Source organism: Cibotium barometz, chromosome 23, assembly GCF_041138505.1.
Source record: "Cibotium barometz isolate CiBa-2024 chromosome 23, ASM4113850v1, whole genome shotgun sequence".
Classification (NCBI taxonomy): Eukaryota; Viridiplantae; Streptophyta; class Polypodiopsida; order Cyatheales; family Cibotiaceae; genus Cibotium; species Cibotium barometz.
Genome location: NC_141068.1, coordinates 29,324,684 through 29,347,247, shown reverse-complemented (window position 1 = coordinate 29,347,247; position 22,564 = coordinate 29,324,684). Strand labels below are relative to the sequence as shown.

The 22,564-nt window shown below is 48.1% G+C and overlaps 1 protein-coding gene across 1 annotated transcript in view; it reads left to right on the top strand.

Annotated features, from left to right (window-relative positions):
• Nucleotides 1-22,564, top strand: part of LOC147625828 (lysophospholipid acyltransferase LPEAT2-like) — a 44,049-nt gene that overhangs the window by 12,614 nt on the left and 8,871 nt on the right. The window contains exons 2-4 of the mRNA XM_086817398.1: nucleotides 820-1,101; nucleotides 2,067-2,344; nucleotides 2,428-2,545. Of these exons, the coding sequence (XP_086673524.1) occupies nucleotides 820-1,101; nucleotides 2,067-2,344; nucleotides 2,428-2,545 (678 nt within the window). The remainder of the gene's footprint in view (nucleotides 1-819; nucleotides 1,102-2,066; nucleotides 2,345-2,427; nucleotides 2,546-22,564) is intronic.

Genomic DNA, 22,564 nt, shown 5'->3' with positions numbered 1-22,564 from the left:
AACCATGGCATCCTCCTCACGTGCCGGGGCTTCCCATAGAAGGACAACAGGATGGACATGGTGGGAGGAGGTTAACTACACCCCATCCGCTCATGGAGGCGGTTCTCGGAACATGGGCATGCAAGCTTTGCCTGTACCAGCGAATGGGTGGCGTCGACAAAGTGCGAGCCCACCTGTTGCATGAGAGTGGGCATGAGGTGCGGTTTTGCACGAATGTCACGCCCGAGAAGAGACGGGAACTTCTTGACAAGCTTGCCGTCTACAGGCAGTCGAAGCGGCAAGAAGGACACCACGAGTGGCCGTGGATCCCATGACGATGGGGAGAGGAACTCAAACCTCTACTATGGAGTCATTTGAGTCCTCCCATCTATTCTGCCTCCTTAAGGCTTAGTCCCGACTCTTGAGTCATGACTCATTTTGTATCTACTTAATTATTAATACAATCAACCGACAACGCCTTCACTCTTTGATTGGCGTATTTTGTTAATATGACTCAAAACCTTACCATTTTAGCGTAAATTTGTGCTTATTTTGATGTACTTCCAAAGTAGAATAAGTGTAGAGTAGAAAAACTTAAAAAAAAGTATTTTTTGAGTGCCGTTCCCTTCCCTGTCCCCGTTTCCTACTTATGGCCGTCCCCCGTCCCTTGTGACTATGACATAGGGGTTTAGGTTGTGAACAAAGGACTAGTTAGGGGTACATAATTACTGTTGATTTGCTGCTAGGAATTGGGTTGGTGCTCTTGTTAGTGTGTTCGTGCATATGAAGAGCCTTGTCTATTCAGTATTGATTTGCTTTCTGCTATGGTGTATCACATAGATTATCCCAGTTGATCGAGTCTCTCCAAATTCAAGACACGATGCTGCAGCGCAGATCAAAAGAAGGGCTATGGACAATCTATGGCCTCATGTTGCAATTTTTCCAGAGGGCACAACAACAAATGGAAAGGTTTTGATATCTTTCAAAACTGGGGCGTTTTCTCCAGGTCTTCCTGTCCAACCTATGGTGGTACGATATCGAAATGTTAATCCTGCATGGGTTAACACTGGTCCTTACACTATACTTCTCCATTTGATGACACAGCCTATGAACTTCATGGAGGTATGCTATCTTTTTATCTTCAGTTGTAGCTGGTTCTTGACAATTTTGTGATATGAAACATTAATCAAGTGATTTTTCTCTATATGATGCAGATATAGGTATGGCTAGGTTAATCTCCTCGGATGAGGTTCCACAGACAGCCTTTAGGCTATTGCATGCAGCAGTGGCTATAGATTGGGATATTATTAGGAGCCTTACTGCTGTGCAGGTTGGAAGTCACGATGTACAGAGGTTATTGAGGGTATACAGAATTTCCACTCCCAGTCTATACCAGTTATGTGGGCTGATGTTTCTCACACTCTTGCTACCAATTTGGGCAAGATCCAGGGTTTTTCAGAACCGCAGAATACAAATGCAAATCTTCATTTGTATCCAGGGACAAAGCCCCTTTTGGATTGATACTGGCTCTACCATAGTTTGGCCTGTGCTGAATGTTTGCGGCCATAGGGGTCATACTATATATCATACTGATTGCATTGGCTAGGACTTTGTAACCCTTCTCAAGGTCTTTATTGGATAATAGTTCTAGGGCCATGAACAAGGCATGCGACCGGTTGTCCAAACTTCTTGAAAATCACTAGTAAGTACTAATATCATGACTGAAGTAACACCAGTTTGTAGCAAAGAAACCCAGTCCCAGACTGACATTGCCTTAGCACATTCTGTGTTGCTTGGCATGCATGGCTGTCTCCAACTTTGTAGCTATAAAGGGGGCATTGAAATCTATTATTGTCTCCAGAGATTCTCTTGAGGACACTTGTTTACTGAGAGCTCATTATAGTGCACAAAATTTCATTATTATTAATAATAGTATTAATACTAATATTAATTTTATTGTTATCATGATAAATTTGATATCTGTGAATGTAAACAATAATGATCATACCATTTTTCAATTCACTATTGAGATACAAAAAAATCTTGGTAGTAGCTTTTTAATTATTGGTTTTGAAATGGAGGTTTAGGTGGAATATCTTGCAGTTGCTGTTCCAACAAGGAATGAAATAGAACATCCTCATAACTTTGCCAATAGAGTTCGGAAAAGTATGGCTCAAGCACTGAAGATTCAATGTACATATCACACATTCTTGGATGCAAAGCTTGCCATGGAAGCTGCTAAGCTTCAGCAGCCAGCAGAGCTCACACTTGCAGAATTTGGAATTATGGAGAGGCTTTTTCATCTCAATTTTGAGACAGCCAAAAGTTATCTAGAAAAGTTCAGTGCTATGGATGTCACTCACAGGTGATTTACTCTTGGATTATGATTTTTTGTGAGGAGATGGCTTGTAACTCACAGAGTACCACCTTGTTTTGTTTAAATGCCAGCGGGTATCTGCGGATTGACCAATTCTTGGATGCACTCAATCTTCCCCTCACTCCGTGCACTCAAGAAGTCTTTCAACTCTTTGACACAGCTGATAAAGGCTATATCAAATTTAGGGAGGTATGCAATCAGCCCTGTACTATCTTTCTAGATGGAAAAGTCATATGTGCAGCTATATATCTGCAAAATGAATCATATATCAAATTTAGGGAGGTATGGAATCAGCCCTGTACTATCTTTCTAGATGGAAAAGTCATATGTGCAGCTATGTATCTGCGAAATGAATCATTTGTCTGCACATCCATGTGTTACATTTTTTCATAATTTTGTATACAAAGAGAATTTATAATTACAGCAATGGTCACTAGTGATCAGTATGTAAGTATTATTTGTGTGCACTGCTATATCAATTTTAGGGAGGTAATTAGTCCTGTACATTCTTTCTAGATGGAAAAGTCACGTGTGCAGCTATATACTGCAAAATGAAGCATTTGTCTGCACATCCATGTGCTAAAAAAATTCATTGTATACAAAGAGAGTATATAATTGCAGCAATGGTCACAAAGTGATCAGTACATAAGTATTATTTGTGTGCACAACTCTGCATTCTTTTTGGATGTAGAGAAATGTTTCCAGCTACTCCTCATGCAAGCGCATGTGTGCCTACCTCAATCCTGTGTCCATATCATTTACAAGGTTAGCCTTAGCGGCATTCCAGTCATTCACTAAGCAAAAAAAGAATGAAGTTTATTTGTTTGATTGCTTGTGTGCATGATGGTTCTCTATCCCCTTCCTTGTGTGCATGTGTAAATCTCGTTGTTTCTCTTGAAAGTGGATGGCCTCACCATAGTGTAGACTTATTCCTCCCTTTTATTATGATTATAGAAGGTTGTCCAGGATACTTACCCTACTGTAGACCCTTTATAATGACCCCCTTACTTACACGTTTTTTCCATGGTTTTAAACCCAAACATAGTCACACGATGTTCTGTTTCAAAAGGTTTCATGTGTTGGGAAAGAAAGGTTTTTCTATAAAATTATAGGATATATATGAAGCTTTTACAAGCTGCTAGAAAACATAAGTCTTATCATACAAAATGTTTAGCATGTCAATAAACTTCAAAGAGTCTTGATCAAGTGCAAATAAACTGTACTCTTTACCTTGATCCTTTGTTAATCTACAAAAATCAAGGTTATCCAAACCTCCTTGGTGCAACAAATGCAACTCAAAAGCACCAAAATAACTCTCTTGTTCTCCACGTGTGAAATCGGAGTCTCTGCAATCAATAACCTATTGCCATCCTAATAACCCGAAGATTAACTTTCAAAACCAAAAAGTTTCATTTCAATTTTTTAAAATTTAATCTTTGAAATCTCCAAAAATCTTATCTCAAACCACTTATGTTCTCTGTACACTTCTAGAGTTGTTGTATGTGGATTTCAGTGGCTTGGATGTGCTTCTTGGGCTATCAATTAATAATTGGTCTTAGGCGTGCACACAAGTAAGTGGAACTATATTACTTGGGGTGTTTCAAAAAGGGTTCTGCTTAGGTGATGCAGCAGGCCAACATAATTTTTTACGTGGTGCTGATATGGTGCTGATGTGGTAGCCCTACAACAGGTTTTACTAGCTGTACATGATGATATGCAAATGGTAAAGGGACTGCAGTGGCTGCAGAGTTGTGCGAGGGAAGTATCGGCGCTGTAAGGAAAAGCACCTGGGCAGAAACATGGATAGAAGGCTGTATGCCCATGCTAGATTGCCGTATATTGTAGTCACTAGCCTAGTCTGAATCACTGTAAGCATGTAACTGCGAGCACCCCCCCCCCCCCCCCCCCCCCCCCCCTCTTCCCCTTCCCCCCGAGATATACCAAAGCAAGATCTAGGGAGCCTTGAAGATAGTGGAAGATCTGCTTCATTGCTTGCCAATGCTTTGTACTTGGTCTGTGCATAAAGTTGCTACACTGGGAAACCCCAAACTGAATATCCGGCCATGTTGCATAAGTATTCGAGGCAACCAGATCGTACAACTGCGAGCATAGAAGTTGTGCACTCCCTCTGAAGCCTCTCTGTCCCTGCTCGAACCAGCGCCCTTGCGTCGCCTTCCCTGCCCGCTTCCCCTCCCTCTTCTTTGGTCTGCGCCTGTGCCGTCCTCATCTCCTCCCCCCTTTTTTGCCTCTGTTCCACCCTTGTGCCCTCCTCCCCAGCCCACCTTCCTCCTCCCCCCTTCGCTGCTGAGCCCCCCTTCTGTGTCACCCTTCATCCCCTTCCCCTTCTTTTCCACCTTCCCTCTCGCTTGGGGTTTTTTCTTTCCTCTCTCTCACCTTCAGCCCCTCATTTCCCCGCCTTCCCTCCATCGTGTCTGCTTCCCGCAGGTTGATTTTCAGGTTCTTTGGGGCGTTCTCATCTTGGCAAGCTTCGGTATTTTCTGGTCTTCACCCTCAGGAGGACTCCATGGCAGCTTTTCCGTCATCCCCGACCGAGGCCGCCGTTGCTTGCTTATCCTTTTCCAAAGAGGACCTTTAGATCCTTGCCACGACAGTTGCAACATTAGAGGCCTCCACCTTGGTTTGCAAAAGTGTTGGTTTCCCCGCCCCTTCTCCCTTGCCTCCTTTTACTGCCCCGCACCCCACTTCCTCTTCTTTTCTACCTCCCTCTCGCTTGGGGTTTTTTCTCTCCTCTCTCTCGCCATCAGCCCCTCATTTCTCCGCCTTCCCTCCGTCGTGTGTCTGCTTCCCGCAGGTTGATTTTCAAGTTCTTCGGGGCATTCTCTCACCTCGACAAGCTTCGGTATTTTCTGGTCTTCACCCTCAGGAGGACTCCATGGCAACTTCTCCGTCACCCCCGACCGAGGCCACCGTTGCTTGCTTATCCTTTTCCAAAGAGGACCTTCAGATCCATGCCACGACAGTTGCAGCATTAGAGGCCGCCACCTTGGTTTGCAAAAGTGTTGGTAGCCGCTCTGCATGCGGACAACTCAGAGATCTCTTTGGTGACCCTGCGAAGATCACCGACATTCACTCTTTGGCGCGAGGCTACTACTAGGTGGAGTTCGACTCGCCAACGGCGTCAGACCGAGTCATGCAGCTGAGCCCCCTTGCATTGCGTACGACGCAGGCCTTCTTTGCATGGTGGCAGCATGGTTTCGACCCTGCGTCCGACCCTCTGGTTGGTGTATCGGGCTTCCCAATGACAGTTTTCTTTCTAGACCTTAAGAAGGAATACCTTCCTCTTCTCCCCGTGTGATTGGTGGTGCCATCGGGAGAGTGATGGATCCCCGCCCCGCAACCCCCCCCCCCCCCCACCAAAAACTGCTGCCTCGGCCCTCGGACGGGCAGTCAGGATTCCATCCGTCTGCATTTGTGTTGCCTCGCCAGATTCAATGCCTCACGTTATATCTATTTCTTGCCTTCGGGGGGCGACGCCATTATGTATCACGTGGAGTATTCAAGCCTTCCAGGTCAATGCTTCATATGCAGGCAGATGGGACATCTAGCCAGAGCTTGCCCTCGACGTCAGTCCAGGAGACTGCCTCCAGTGGTTCCCCTCCCCCATTCCCCGTTTAGATCCTCACCAGGGGGCCTAGAGAGAGGTAGGTTCCCAGGCAGCGGAGCATCAGGTCCTGACTATGGAGGACCCATCTGCCGGAGAGTGGCGGACGGTTGGCCCGCGCCCGGGCCGCCAACCGACCACCAGAGCTAAGCGCCGTCGTCGCGCGCTCCATGCTGGCAGTGTTCAGCAGGATTCAGTTCTGTTAGAGAACCGTTTTGAGTATTTATCGCAGCACCCACCCGTTTGGCGATGGGCCCCCTCCAGTCACGGAGTGGGCCCCTCACCACCCCCCCCCCCCCCCCCCCCTTCGGTCTGGCGGCTGATTCCTCGTCAAGACTACTCTCCTAGCTCTCAGTGCCCAGTGAGGTTGGTAGGCCTTACTATTCCGGCAAACTTCTCCCAGCAGCCTTCCTCTCTACTGGATATCTCTCGGCAGCGATCCACTCCAGCCTCTCCGCTACCCGCCTCCTTCCCATCCTCGCCCATCCTCGCCCTCAACTTTTCTCGTAGCAATTCCTTGAGCCCCTTCTTTTCCTCCAAGAGCATCACCTCTCAGAGGGGCGAACCTGCCAATGCGGGAAGATTTTACCAAGCAGGAGTCATACTTTTTGGTCTCCATCCTTCGGTCTTTAGGGATGCAGGGAGGAGTTTGTATTTTGTTAGTGAGTAGCTTTTGTCGACAGTGACAGGCTCAGGAGTTATAGATCTCAGGCGAGCATAGTGGGTTACCATTTTGATTGGAGAGGATAGCGTTGGCTTCCTCAATGTTTATGCCCCCAATGCTGCCTACAGGTAGAGCCCTCTTTTGGAGCACAATTTGACAGGCCCTTCCCCAGGTTGACTTTTGGTGCATGGGTGGTGACTTCAACATGATAGAGGCAGCATAGGATAGGTTTGGAGGAGGCACGGCCACAGTTTCAGGAGCAGAGTAATCTGCTTGGGAGGAGATGATATTGGTACTTAGGGGACAGAGGACCCTTGGCATCTTACAGAGTTTGGGCGCAACCTTGGGAGCCTTAGCTTCTTGCGATCGGATAGGAGCACCGGTCCCAACCTCTCTAGACTTGACAGGTTTTACGTTGATGAGTGGGCTTGCAGTCGTGCAGGCATGATTGGTATCTTGGCAGGCACTACTTTTTTAGATCGCGCCGCGGTTATTCTCTCCCTAGAGGACCCTTGGAGGCATGACATGCATGTGAGCTCTAGGATTCCGAACAGCCTCATTTAGGACCCCGAGATCTGCAATAGGATAGAGCAGATATGGGCGGGACTGGACTTTACCTCAGGCTCTCTTGTGTGCACATTGGATGTTGGCCTAGGGGAGATCAACGGTTTCTTGCAAGAGGTAGCCCAGAGCAGATTGGAGGGATTTCGGGAGCGGTCCGCAAGAGAGGAGTCTGAGGAGGGGTCTGGCCTCTTACAGCGGCTTCAGGAGAGTTCCCCCAGATAGCCCATGGATTGAGAGTCAGCTTGCTGCCACATGCATGGAGATTAGATCCACTGAGTAGAGGAGGGTGGAGTATAGGTACCATGCCAGAGCTTCATTCTGGACTCAGGCCGGTCGGCGGTGACAGAGTCACAGGGGATTTCTTTGAGATAGCCGCCCCCCCACAGGAGGAGAGATGGTATTTGCAAGTTGCGTGGCCAGGATGGAGCTATTGTTTCAGATCCCCCCCATGTGAGAGCCATCGCCACCACTGATTTCTTCCGGTCTCTTCTCATAGGTGTCCCATTATCCCCACAGGTGATGGATGCGCGCGAGAGGTTCTGACGGCACACGAGAGAGGTGTTTCCCCCCTCTCTTTGGTCCTTCTTATTGACTCCATTCACGACAGAGGAGTTGGCGGAGGCGGGGTGACGCCCAAATGCCCGGGTGCGGACGGGCTTCCAGTCTCTTTCTTTCTTCGTCACCACTGGGACCTCATGGAAGGTGGCCTTCGAGTTGCCTTCAATGAGATTATGCTCATAGGTGCCATGCCAGAGCGGCTCTTAGAGGGTTTGATACACTTGATTTCTTACAAGGGTGGTGACAGATTGGAGATCCGGCAGTGGAGACCCATTACTCTTCCAGGGATTGCCTATAAGATCTTGGCCAAGGCCATCAGTAGGAGACTTTAACCCTTTCTCCCGGACTTGATTCATGACACTCAGACTGGCTTTGTTCAGGATCGGAGCATTTTGGAGAACATATTCACCTTCTGGGAGGCGACAGCTTCGGCCTGGATGCGGCATCATGATCTCATAGTGCTACTCCTAGACTTTGAGAAAGCTTATGATAGGGTGGATTGGAGCTTTCTGGAGGGCACGATGAGCCGGATAGGATTTCTTGTGGAGTGGATTCGTGGGGTCTCAGGACTTTACTCAACCTCGCACAGCCAGGTTCTCATTCAGGGAGCCCGTGGCGACAGATTCCCCCTTTCCCACTGGGTTCGACAGGGCTGTCCTGTGGCACCTTACCTCTTCCTATTCGTCGCTGAGGCATGAGTAGTTTTCTCTTAGCCCAGGAGACCGGGCTTGAGGGATTGCATCTCCTCCTTTGCACGCAGGAGGAGCTGCTTGACTCCGAGTTTGCAAATGACACATTAGCTTTCCTTTCAGAAGATGCGGGGAATCTCCAGAGATTCGCGGAGGCGATCGAGGTTTTCTGCCGCACATCAGGAGCACAGATCAACTGGCACAAATCGTGTGGTTTTTGGGTCGGCTTAGCACCTGCCCCAACTTGGCGCCCAATTGAGGCTTTCCAGTGGATCTCGAGGGGCACTCCAGTTCGTTATCTTGGTTGCCAGGTGGGCATTGATATCTCTCGTGAGGAGCAGCTTGCTCCTTTTCTTCTGAGTATTTGGAAGAAGCTTTTATATTGGAGTTCCACGAGGCTCTCCCTAGTAGGTAGAGTGGTGGTACTTCTTGCCACCATGTGGTACATCACTTTGTGCTCGGCCTTCTCTCGGGCATGTATTGGCCAGGTATAGCGATTGATCCGAAACTTCTTATGGGCCGGCAGTGACGGGAGGCCAGCTAGGGCCAAGGTGGCATGGAGAGTGATCATTCAGCCATGTCGTAGAGGGGCAGCTAGGCCTCATTGACCCTGCTATTCAGAGCCGTCCCCTGTTGGGCAAGTTGATTGTTAGAGGACTTCTTCCCGGTGGTGAGCCCTACTTCCTCTTGACCCGGATTTTAGCGCGCACCCTGAGTTTTGAGGGCCCTTGGCCAAAGAGTACGAGACGGATTTTCACAAAGATGCGGGCCTGTAGTTTTAGTCCAGCTTTTGAGGACAGATTTGCAGCCAGCTTACTTCGAGCTTGGGATCATCTCGGGCCGGCCCTTAGATAGATAGCTCCGACAGCCTCAGAGGAGTGGCTTCGGCAGCCTTAGGTCTGGAACCCCCCCCCCCCCCCCCCGATCCGTTTACCTAGTGCCACATGTTGGGGGCCCGAGACCGCATGTATCATGGGGCGCCTTGAGTATAGGACCAACCAAAAGTATATGCAAAGAAGGGGGCATCTAGAGTCTCCTCCTGATCAGCGGGGTCATGCCAAGTCCACTCTCCTGGGTCCCACTGTAGGCGTGTGAGAGGTTGGCACTCCCATATCCATAGTCACCAGAATCTCTCCCTGGCCACCTTGGCCGGTGGTGGATCTATGTGCCACTCCTGTGCCTGAAAACCAATCACCTTCACCCTTTGCAAGGTGCAGCCCTTGAAATCCCTTGAGGGGAGTTTGGATCCCTCTAATCTGCCATGGGATCCAATAGAAAAAGTGAGTAGACCACTGCCCTCATTTGCTCCGTGGACCGCCACGAGAATATCATGTCTGGTGAACACACCTAACCACACTGAGGGGGGGGGGGGTCTGAGACGGGAGTCAGCCACTCTTGTGGGATAGCAGAGTCAATGTCGATGCTAAGCCTGTCTCTACCCCGGACCCCTGTCATGCCTCTCTCCTGCATCTCCAGGGGTAACTGCTTGTGTGCGATCCAATCTCCATGGGAGCACGGCTAGGCTGTAGGATCCAGATGCCAGAGATTGATGGCACCCCGGTAGCAGCAGCACATTGGCAGTCACAGTGCCTCTCACAGCGTTTCCTTTCAGATTTTTGGAAGAGGCTTTGGGACAATTTCCGACCTATAAAGATCACCCTCTTTCTTTGGCTGATGGCACACAAGAGCTTGGCGGTTGGCACTTGGCTGGCAATCGGAGGTAGGTAGCACCTTGCCTGCGGTGCGACCATCCTCAAGAGTCTCAGCGACATTGTCTTTGGGATTGGCCAAAGGCTTAGCAGATTTGGCAACGGATTCTCTGCATCTTCACTATGGACAGGGCCTCGACCCGGATCGTTACATGGGGCACTGTCGCTTGGGCCACATAGGCTTTGGTGTTAGGGCTTATGAGGAGGATGGGGGATGGCTAGCCCTTCAGGTCTCTCACCATAGTATTTCGGCAGTACCAGTCACAACCCCACCTACAGATCACTGGCGACCAGGCTCATGCCAGAGATGGGAGATTTGCAGCAGCATTGCAGCGTGGCGCATTTGGCGAGGTAGATGCAGCGAGGCCATAGAGGGTAACATACTCCACTAGCTGAGTCCATTAGGAGCATTTGGCTCGATATCATTCATACCCTCCACGGTCAGTGGGGGAAGTTACAGGGAGGTTCCAACCGTATGCGGAAGCGGCGGGAAGCTTTCTTGAGGCTCTGGAGGCCTAGCCCTTTTCTCATAGATAGAGGTAGTGACCCACTTGGCATTACAGACCACCTGTGTGGTTGTTTCACACTCCCTCCCTCCCTCCCTCCCTCCCTCCCCCCCCCCCCCCCCCCCCCCCCCCCCCCCCCCCCCCCCCCCCTCTTCTCTGCCTGTATGAGATAGCCTTCTCCTCACAGAGCGGCGAGCCAGAGGAGAAGTGTCTCTTCCCCTAATGATCATGTGATTCCCGCCCCATACATGAGGCGAATTTGTATCTAGCCCTTCGTGGTTGTATCTAGCCTTTTGTGGTTGTTTTTCATTATTTAATAGAAGGATCTTTTTCTTGGAAAAAAAGTATATGAGGCAGCCCACTGCTTGGCTGTAAACACTTATATCGAAAGGCTCTCCAACATCATACATGCTCAATTTGAGCCCTGGTTCCATTGGAGTGGAGATGGGCTTACAATCTTGAAACCCAAGTTTGTGCAACAGCTTTAGAGTGTACTTTGTTTGCTGTACATAAATCCCAACATCTGTTTGCACAAATTGTATGCCCAAATAATAATGCAACAATCCCAAATCTGTCACAATTCAACTTTGAATGCTGAAATTTTCTCTATATCATTCCGAGCTAGCAACATGTCATCCACATAAAGAATGAGTATAATCAAAGTGCCATGATCCTCGTTCACATAGAGGGTGCTCTCTGTTGGACTATTGCATAATCCTGCCTAGTCAAATAAGTACGTATCTTCTCATACCAAGCTCGGGGAGCTTGCTTGTGACCATAAAGTGCTTTTCGAAGCTTGCATACTTTGTTTTCATGACCATGCATCACAAAACCAATGGGTTGATTTACATAAACTTCTTCTTGCAAATCCCCATTGAGAAAAGCTGATTTTATGTCCAACTGATGCACTTTCCATCCATGATGGGCAGCCAATGCAACAACACATCTAGCTGTGGCCATACGAGAAGTAGGTGCGAAAGTCTCATCATAATCAATGCCCTTTTTCTGGGCATATCCTTTGGCAACTAGCCTGGCCTTGTACCTGTCTCGTCGACGGTACCATCAGGGCTTTCTTTTCAATTTGTATACCCACTTTGTGCCAATGGGCTTCTTGCTAGCAAGCAAGTCTACCAAATCCCATGTGTTGTTTTTATGGATAGAATCCATCTCATTTTGCATGGCTTTTACCCAATGCTCATCCGTATGAGTCTCTTCAAATGAATCTAGCTCATTTTCTTCACAAAGGGGCTGTCGGCTGAATAAAATGTCCCATGACTGAATAATGCCAGTCGGTTGATGGAAAAACCCTGTCGGCTGCAGTTAATGCTCACGACTGGCACATGCAAAGTCGGCTGCCTTGTAGAGTTGGTCGGGTGCTGGCCGACTGCCCCCCTAAGCCACAAGGGCTGGCCGATTGCATGGCAAAGGCATGGAAGCCCTCTGCAAGGCTAGTCCATGTTGGACTTGTTAGAAGTCATCTCCTGTCTTTATGTAGACACCAGGGCCTTTGTTGTGGGTGTGCCCGCCCTTGTAGGTGTTGTTCTCATTTTTCCTCACTCCCCGTATTTTTCCCCCATTTTTTCCCATTTTTCTGTGGCTTGGGTGGCAGCCCTGTGGTGGCAGGAGGACACTTGTCTTGGCTGACTGTACCTTCAGACTTCAGTTCTGGTGCTGGCCGACTGTGGTACAGGTCGTGGACACCCTGATGATGCTGGCCGACTGTTCATTTCTGGCCGACTAGGTGTCTTTATGCTGGTTGTGGAGTATTTGGTCCTGTCGGCTGCCTACAGCAGGCCGACTGCTGTATGGGGGCCATATAAAATGGCCCCGCAGCCCCTTGCCACATTGTATTATTATTTCGGGATCTTCTTTGTGTATATAGAGCAGAGTTACACGCCTCTATCTCTCTTTCTCTCTCTCTTGTGCTGTTTTTTTGCATTGCGTTTGCTTGTGTTCCCAGATTTGGTCATCATCTCCGCTACGTATTCTGGCATGGTATTAGAGCCCTAGGCTCTTGATAGTTCTTGGGATTTGTGTGAGCAAGAGGGGGACTGTTTGCTGATTGGTGGACTGTTAGGGACTGTTCGGGAAGAGGAGAAGCAAGAGGACGGCGGGCTTATTTGCTGGACAGCCACTCGCAGGTTAAGTTCTTCTTTGTTCCCACCCACCCACCCCTTTTCAGAGTACATCCTTGCAATGGCAGATTTGTTAGAGATGGTTGAGAGGCATATGAAGATCCCTACACTCCCCACGTTCCCAGCGGACCGACAGTTGGACGGGAACAACTACGGCATATGGAAGGTTATGATGGAATCTGTTCTGGAGTCTTACGACCTTGTTGATTTCATTGTTGTTGGGGTTCCACTGCCGGAAGTAGAGGAAGGGGAGTTACCGTCGACCCGAAAGGACCGGGAGGCATAGGCACAGTTGTGGGATCGTGTTAACGCTAGGGTCCGTTCATTTATCTTCCTCAACTGCACACCGTAGGTAATCAATCATATCAAGCATATGACACTGGCCAGAGGTATATGGCAGTATTTGGCTTCTCTTTACAACAGGGTGTCGCCCATGAAGAGGATTTCCTTGGAAGTACAGATGCGGGTTATGAGCCCTGCAAAGTCGTCGATGATGTGAGAGCATATTAACGAGCTGTAGGCTCTTTAGCAGGAAGTTCTCCAGGCTGGGAAGGAGATATCATCGGAGGACATGGCCATAACGTTGCTGTCGCATTTGCCCTCTTAGTACTCAGCATTCTACTCATCTTTGATTACCAGTGGCAGGCTCAGCATCATTACTTGGGAGGAGCTTGTGCCCATGGTCTTGGACCAGGAGGAAAGATTCTTGAACCGTCCTTAGGGTGGCGGTTCAGAGGCCTTAACTGGCTAACGGTCGAAAGGCCGTAACACGGGCAAAGGGAAGGCTTCATCGGAGAAGTCTTCTGAGAAGAAGTCCGATGCTGACCGCGAGAAACTAAAGGCAGAGAGGACCTGTAATGATTGTGGCGAGAAAGGCCACTATTGGAGGCAGTGTCCCAAGCGGAAGACCGAGAAGGGTGAAGATTCCTCGGCAGCAATCATGAAGACTCCGGCTTTTGTGCACTTGGAGGTGATGGACACCGATGCTTCATTTTCTTCGGGCAGGGAGGAGGTTGGAGGACTCGCTGCTACGGATACTTGGGAGTGGATTCTAGACAGTAGTGCTTCCAGGCACATGGCTCCTTCCCGTTCAGATTTACAGGATCTCTGCAGGTATTCTGGTCACATTCTTACTGGGGATACATCCACTATCCCAATTCACAGTGAGGGCAGGTTGGAGATAGTTCCTGATGGCAGAGGGGGGAAGCATTCCTCCCAGGTGTTGTATGTTCCATCACTTGGTTTTCATCTGTTGTCAGTGCATCAGGTTTGCAAGACTGGCGTATGGGTGGAGTTTGATGAGCATTTTGTTGCTCTCCGGGACAAGGCAACATGCTAGGTAGTTTGGGAAGGTAGAGTGGAGAATGGAGTTTACCAGCTTTCAGCACTCTCTCCCAGGTCCACAGGTTTGTGATGAGTGGCAGTCTGGTAATGGCCACTTAAGTGTGGATACGCTGCTGGTGCAGGCTCTCTGGCACCAGATGGAGGATAGCTTGCCAGTTGATGGCAGCAGTTGACAGGAACTTTCCAGTACTGATGTTGGTGGTTCTTGTGTTCGTCAGTCAGAGGAAACTGAACAGGTAACTTATGCTCTGATGTCTCGTAGTATTCGGGACAAAGAAACTCCTGTAGATGAGGATGTTCTTTCCACGGGGACCTCTTGGAAAGCCAGGCAGGTGGCACTTGATTACTTGTAGAAGGAGGTGGATGTTGCGCACTCTCCAGGCTGTGGTTCCGAATTCAGAGGGGGTAGTTGACAGGTTTCAGAAGGCCTCGCGTGGTCTTCAGCAGGTTTCCAGGACTTGGCTTTCCACTGTAACAGGTGTTGATCCTTGTGAGCAGTGTGATGTCTCTTTGACTCGGAAGCAGAATGGTCCATTGATTTGGTTGATGGATACCGGATTGGACGGGAGCTTCTTGATGAGGCAGTTGAGCTCATGGTTGCAGATGACTCTTTGGGAGGCAGGATTGTGTATCTTTTGGTTTTTGCGGCATGCGAAGGATCATGGACTCTTTTACATAGGAGGGGGATTGATGGATGGAGTCCGACTCCACGGTTGGAGTGACTCAGATTGGGGAGGAGATCCGGACATGAGGAGATCTACTTCAGGCCCAGGAGCAGTAAGAGGCAGTCATCTTTTGCCTTGTCGTCGACAGAGGCAAAGTACCGGGCTGCTTGTGATGCTGCTTGTGAGGTGGTGAGGTTGCAGAGGTTGCATGGCAGGATTGGGCTTCCACTGGAGTAACCCACGGTCATCCAGAGGCACTTTGTTCGTGAACAGATTGTTGCTGATGACATCTTGCCAGAGTTCTGTTCGACGGAGGACAGTAGGGTGGACCTCTTCACGAAGTCGCTATCTCAGGCTTTGCTCAGGTGGCACCCCAGCTCCCTGTGGTTGGTTTCACAGCCAGGAGCTGAGAGGGGGTGTTAGAAGTCATCTCCTGTCTTTATGTAGACACCAGGGCCTTTGTTGTGGGTGTGCCCGCCCTTGTAGGTGTTGTTCTCATTTTTCCTCACGCTCCGTATTTTTCTCCCATTTTTTTCCATTTTTCTTTGGCTTGGGTGGCAGCCCTGTGTGGTGGTAGGAGGACACTTGTCTTGGCCGACTGTACCTTCAGTACCCGACTTCAGTTCTGGTGCTGGCCGATTGTGGTACAAGTCGTGGACACCCTGATGATGCTGGCCGACTGTTTATTCTGGCCGACTGGGTGTCTTTATGCTGGTTGTGGAGTATTTGGTCCTGTCGGCTGCCTACATGCAGCAGGCCGATTGCTGTATGGGGGCCATATAAAATGGCCCCACAGACCCTTGCCACATTGTATCATTATTTCGGGATCTTCTTTGTGTATATAGAGCAGAGTTACACGCCTGTATCTCTCTCTCTCTCTCTCTCTCTCTCTCTCTCTCTCTCGTGCTGTTTTTTTGCATTGCGTTTGCTCTCGTGTTCCCAGATTTGGTCATCATCTCTGTTGCATATTCTGACAATACTGCCTTGGGGTTGGCCTTAGGGCTGGCAAATGTCCTACAAATGCCTACTCATGCAACTAAGGCTATGGCAGACACCTACATGATCCTGTATGATGCTTTCTTCTCCAAGTGGGTTAAGAGGACTGACATCTGACTGACTGACATCTGACTGACCTCTAAAGCTCAGAGATTGACCTACGTAGCTCGTGCCTGATTGTCCCTAGACTGAGGGCCACGATGGGGTCACGGCGAACAACAAATAATCCTAGAAAAGGTTCTACTTCTGTACAAATGTTGCACTGATGATCATGCCAGTGTGTCACTGTGTACCCCAGTGTAGGGTGCACGTGACATCATGCAAGAAACATCTACATGTTCTCTTGCATTACATGAACCAGCCCGTGTCCTGCTACCAAGTGGAGTTGAAAGCTTGCTCTCCTGTAATGTATGGAGCAGCCAACGAGGCACAGCCCTAGCCTCTTCCGTTGTTGTCCGCTCCTGCTCCACTGCTTCCTCTATAATGAGCTCATTTATGGGCTGAATTTGAGCACCCAAATGCTATCCATTAGGCAAGTTGATGGCTGATCTATTGTGCCATCAATTCCCAATGGGAGAAGTCCTTCAAACATGTTAAGTGGGCCTGAAGGTGGCTGTCCAAAAAATTCAGGCAATACATTGAAACGTGTTTTTAAATCTATCAAAAAAAAGGTCTTATCACATCTTTTCGCCCGACGTGTACTTAGTGTACTTTCACACAGTCGCACACGTTTCGACTTTCGAGCTGCGGCCATCGCCTGGGCCGACTGAAGCTATCCAGGACTCCACCCATGACCTGTGACCGGATTGCTTGGCGACTCCCGACTGTTGTGACCTGTCCACCCTGTTTACGACTGCTGGCCGAGTCCCGACGAACTGCTGTTCACGACTGATTGGCGACTCCCGACTGCCTGTGACCTGTCCATTCGTGGCCGGTTGCTGAGGAGCCTGTGGTCGACTGCTACAGTGCTGTGGCCGATTGTTGTGTGTTCATCTTCACCCGACCGAGTGCTGTAGCCTGTGCAGTGTGACCTGTCCACCACCCACCTTCACGAGTCACGACTGCTGTCCAGAATCCAAGCCTACTGCCCAGTGCCAAGTCCCAAGGTAAGCCTAGCTGCCTAGGTGTTTTATGTTTCTAGAATCTATACTATTGTGTTTTATGTTTCTATACAGTATACTATTAACTATACATAATACAAGCTGCTCTAGCCTACTGCCTGCAGCCTATATCACGCTTTTTTTCCCATAACTAAAATGGGGATTTTATCACAACCTATGTAGGCAACAGGTTACAAGGTATTTCTCTTGCTGCTTGCAACTTTGCAAGATGCCTCGCGCACAGGATCGCTTGTGGAGCAATGTCACATGGGAGAGCAAGTATGTAGGCTCAAGCTCGGGAAAATGGAGGTGCAATTTTTGTGCAGAAGTGCATCCTGGTAGCATTACACGGTTGAAGGCACACTTCACACATACAAAGGGCCATGGGGTGGGACCTTGTAAGGTCATACCAAGGCACATTTATGAAAGCCTTAAGGCTTGGAAGGCTAAGGAAGTAGGCCTTCCTATTGAGGAGATCGTGGATCTTGGGCTCCGGTCCCCGGTCACGCACGAACCACCTTGACCCAATCAAAACTGACGCTCTGATACCAATGTTAGATTATCGTAACACCACTACGGGCGTTACCACAAGAGGGGACGGCCTCTGGCTCACCACCCAGCCATAGAGGAAGAATGAGGATTGCCCCTCATCCCCCATGCTATATAGTGTGTGGACTGCCGTCCACACTAGCCTGGCCGCCCATGACTCCGCATGGGCGTCCTCTCCCACTGAACCCCGGATGGCCACGTCCTCGGCGCTCCAGCCGAGGCGTTGACGCTAAAGCCCCGTCTGACCATCCGGTGTGCCCTCGGTCACAGGCGTTACAGCCTACGTGACACTGTTATCACCTACACAATGAAGTCTCTTGTCCGGACATTCGTGGGCGAGGCCCCGAGTGGGAAGCCCTGCCCTCTGCGCGCGTGAGGCTGCTACTTCCGTTGCCAGCACCCCAGAGGAGGCCGCGTGGAGAGGGCATGGGTCTCACAGCTGGTATCAGAGCTTTGTTGAAAGCTTAAGAAGGAAAAACGAATTTTATCAAAAATTTATAATAAAAACTTAGAAAGATGCATTTTGATGTTATATTCTTGTTCAGATTAAGCTTCATCAATGAAGACTTTTAATCAATGAATTTGATTTTTTATAGATGGACGTTCTGTGTTTATCTGGTATTCCCGACCTTACTCAATCTCAGGATATGATTGCTTTCGCTTTTGAGCATATCCTCTCCTTCGCTATACGACTCGAACGAGCAGAGCAAGACTCGCAAATCATTTTGAGGAATAATATTTTCCAGACCTAGCTGAGAGATAAGTGGGCGTATATGCCTGAAGATGAACTCCCCTATCACCACTGTCCCCGCCACAGAGGCATCAATGGCACGAATAAACATACTGTGTTTGCATGAGGAGACCAGAATGTTATAAGCACTCCTCTTCTTCATATCTGACCAGCCATCACACATCAAAGTACACCCATACTTTACCCAAGTAGCCTTAAGAGGCTCCATCTCTGTCTCAACTGCTAGCTTCTCTCTCCGAAGCTCTGTAGTACGTAAGGCCTCATATGAGGGACCATCCCACTCACAACCTATGCGTGATTTTTTTCTAATTGTTGTCCTCCATCGAGGAGTCCGCAAAATATTGAAGGACAATGCACACTGCACAAAAAGCTTGGTTATCTCCCTTGTTGCCTCCTTCATGGCAGCCTTTTGAAACCCTGCCTTCACATGCCCTTTCTTCAACAAAGGTAAAGCTGTCCTCTTTGCTCGAGGTTGTGAACTAGAGCTACCCCCAACAGTAAAAGTCCCATGATACTGACTTTGCATGTCATCTACTGTAGAATCATGCTCTTCCACAGTCATGGCAACTGTCACCAGCCTGGACATTTCCCAGTATGAAAGGGGTCTGGTGGACTCCAGGATGTCTAGATATTTGAAAAGTACAAGCTTTGGGAATGGGGGATTATCCTAGAATACAAAGGACCACACTCCTAAAATTTAGGAGAGTTGCTATTTTTGGCCTGACTCCGATGGAAATTCTGTTCGCGTCATTACATCTGGAATTGAGCAGATACCAAGAGTTGGCAAAGTGCCTATGACAGAATGTCTACCAGTTGGGATATTTTTAGAGATAAAGATTATGGAAGGACCCATCTCTTAGATTGGGACATGTGGCAAGAAAGTGGACCAAAGTGAGACAAGTGGCCTGACACTTGTTAGAAAGTGGATCAAAGTGAGACAAGTGGCCTCACACTTGTCACTTCAGCTATTGTGTGGCTCTCCACTTGTCATCGTAACCTTCTCTTGCCATTTTTAGCTCATGGGAGGCCCAAATCTATAAATTGGAGCCCTCTCTCTTCATTAATGGAGGCTCTCTTGCTCCACACTAGCCTCTACCACCGTTACAGGTTGCCCTAATGATGGCTACTCTCTTTCTCTCTCACTTGAAGGCTGCCCATAAAGAATACCGACTGTTGGGGACTGTTTTGGAGGCTTCCATCGCGAAGAAATACTGAAGACAAGGGTATTTAATTATTTATTATGATTTCTAGCCATTGTACTTGTTGTACCAGCATTTGTACTTGCTGTACCAGCCACCATACTGGCTGTACCAGCCACTGTACTTGCTGTACCAGCTTTTGTACTTGTTGTACTTGTTGTACCAGCCACCGTACCAGATGTACCAGCCATTGTACTTGCTGTACCAACCATTGTACCTACTGTACCGGATGAATGGAGAGTTGTACTTGCTGTACCAGCTCTATTGCATGAAGACCCGTGGTTTTTGGGGAAGAATCAGTACCCACACGGAGGTATATGGATTATATTGTTGGCTCGGCATTTCTACAGCCTATGTTCCGGCTTGGTTGCCTCGTGTTGGGCTATGTTATGGCATTTGTATATGGATAATCCGGCATCTCCCGTGGGGAGAGTAAGGCCCTCAAAGCTTGTACATGATATTATTCTCCTTGGGTAATAAAATACTCCAAGGGGGGGGGGGTCGGCCCATTCCGGCCTCTGTGCGGTGTCACGTGTGCAAGCTCCATTTTCAGCATTTGTGGATGTTTTGTCCAGCTTTTATGTTTTATGCAAAGTGAGGATGGATATGTGTTAAGGCTGTGGCAATGTTTAAGTGTTTTAATATGCATTGATGGTATCAACAAGTGTGTCAAAGGCCCTAGTCCCCCAGGCACCGCCCACCGCCTGCGAGTTTCATTGGTATCAGAGCATAGGCTTTCTTGGAAGCGGAGGCTTCCTTCTATCGATAAGGAAGAGAAAAGATCTCAAGTGGGGACCACACTTACCATCATTGCTGTTAAGCATGGCCAGCCGCTTCATAGCTTATGAAGCAAGAGCATGAGCAGTAGACAGCTTGTTGATCTAAGGATTTATGAATTCACAGAATTTTATCGTGGAAGTGTGAAGTTGGCTTTATGTGCACACGTTTAGCACTCTTTCCATATGGATATTGTGGATTATATTATCAAGTTTACAGGCAAGCTATATGGAGATATATCTCAGGATATCTTAAGGATATGGTGACGAGATATTTCTTTTGGCTTCATGACCAACCTGGCAAAGAAAAGCTAAGTATACTTTGAGTTTGCAAAGTTGGTGCGTTGGCTATTTGCTATGAAGTGTTTTTGATGTTCACTAACCCTTGTATAGCTATGCAAGGAGAAAGGTGTTGTTGTTTGCCTTGAGATGGTTTCAGGGAAACATTGTTTATGGCTCCCTTTAATGGGATGAATTCTTTTCATGGCTCCCTTTAATGGGATGAATTCTTTTCATGGCTCTCTTTATTGGGATGGATTATATCTATGGAGATTTCTTTCTTGGACAAGATTTATATAGATATTGGGCTTTACAAGTAATTTCTATGGACGAATCTGTCCGAGTTTATAGAGAAGAAATCTTTGGATATCTCATGGATATGATGCTTTTATGGATAAAGTCCACCTCTACTCCAAGGTGTGTGGTTAGCACGGAGTATGTGGTAAGAGTTATGGTATACAAGGATTATGGTATACAGGTCTATGGATTCCTGGACTTCTTTTCTAGGGATTTGGATCCATCCTCAGGTTTATGGATTATGTTTATGGCTCCCTTTTACTGGGATGGATTATTCTTTTTGGCTTCCTTTATTTGGGATGCATTGGACTTATGAAACTCATGATTCACATACCCTGTGTAGTGTTCTCTTGTCCTACGTGCTCTCTTGAAGATTGTTTCTACCATGTGAGGGTGGAACAATAGAGAGCAGATGGAAGGGAACATGGGCACTTCAAAGGGCAGTGACAAGCACAACATACCCTGTGTAGTGTTCTCTTGTCCTACGTGCTCTCTTGAAGATTGTTTCTACCATGTGGGCGGAACAATAGAGAGCACATGGAAGGGAACATGGGCACTTGAGAGGGTAGTGTGAGTTGGTGGCCGAAATGCCTATAAACTATGTGTAGCAGAAATGCGTATGGAACACCAGGTTATCTATGCCTACGAGTGATTGTTTTCAGGACTCCTTGTTTAGCCGCCCTGTGTAGTATTTCTCTTGTCCTAAGTGCTCTTCAAGATGTTGCTACCTTGCTTGGTAGAACATAGAGCCAATGGTAGAGAATATGGGCACTGAAGTCGGGCTGGGCGTCAAGGCAGCTCCTTGGTGATCTACATCGACATACCATTGTTTTCTAAATGCTGAATTTCATATGCATTGGCATGGAGGATTTGGCAATGGATGCCCGTGAAGCTATGTATTGAATTTCTCCAATAGTAATACAATTTACTCAAGGGAGGGGTCGGCCGTTCCGGCTCATTGTGTGTCTCTTGTAAGCCCACCTCTCATCCAAGGTGTGTGGTCAGAGTACCAACACGGAGTGTAAGTGGTAAAGTGGACATGACGGGACTTATGTCTATGCCAAGGGTCATGTGGACCGATGTCTTGTTGGCAGGAGACTTATTTTGTCTCGCCCATTTACTTGGGACATGGATTATGATATCTGGACTTATGGGACTGTTTTGTCTCGCCCATTTACTTGGGACATGGATTATGATATCTGGACTTATGGGACTGATTTGTCTCGCTCATTTATCTTGGGACATGATTATGATATCTGGACTTATGGGACTGTTTTTGTCTCGCCCATTTATCTTGGGACATGATTTTGATATTGGTATTATGGAGACTTATTTAGTCTCGCCCATTTCTTTGGGACATGGATTCTTCAGCTATATTGGATTTTTGAGACTGTCTCGTCTTGCCCAATCGATGGGACATGATTATATCTTGAATATATGGCTTGAAGCTTAAAGTTGCGGACAACTTTTAAGAAGTTGGGGAGGATGTTACCAGCCTGGACATTTCCCAGTATGAAAGGGGTCTGGTGGACTCCAGGATGTCTAGATATTTGAAAAGTACAAGCTTTGGGAATGGGAGATTATCCTAGAATACAAAGGACCACACTCCTAAAATTTAGGAGAGTTGCTATTTTTGGCCCGACTCCGATGGAAATTCTGTTCGCGTCATTACATCTGGAATTGAGCAGATACCAAGAGTTGGCAAAGTGCCTATGACAGAATGTCTACCAGTTGGGATATTTTTAGAGATAAAGATTATGGAAGGACCCATCTCTTAGATTGGGACATGTGGCAAGAAAGTGGAC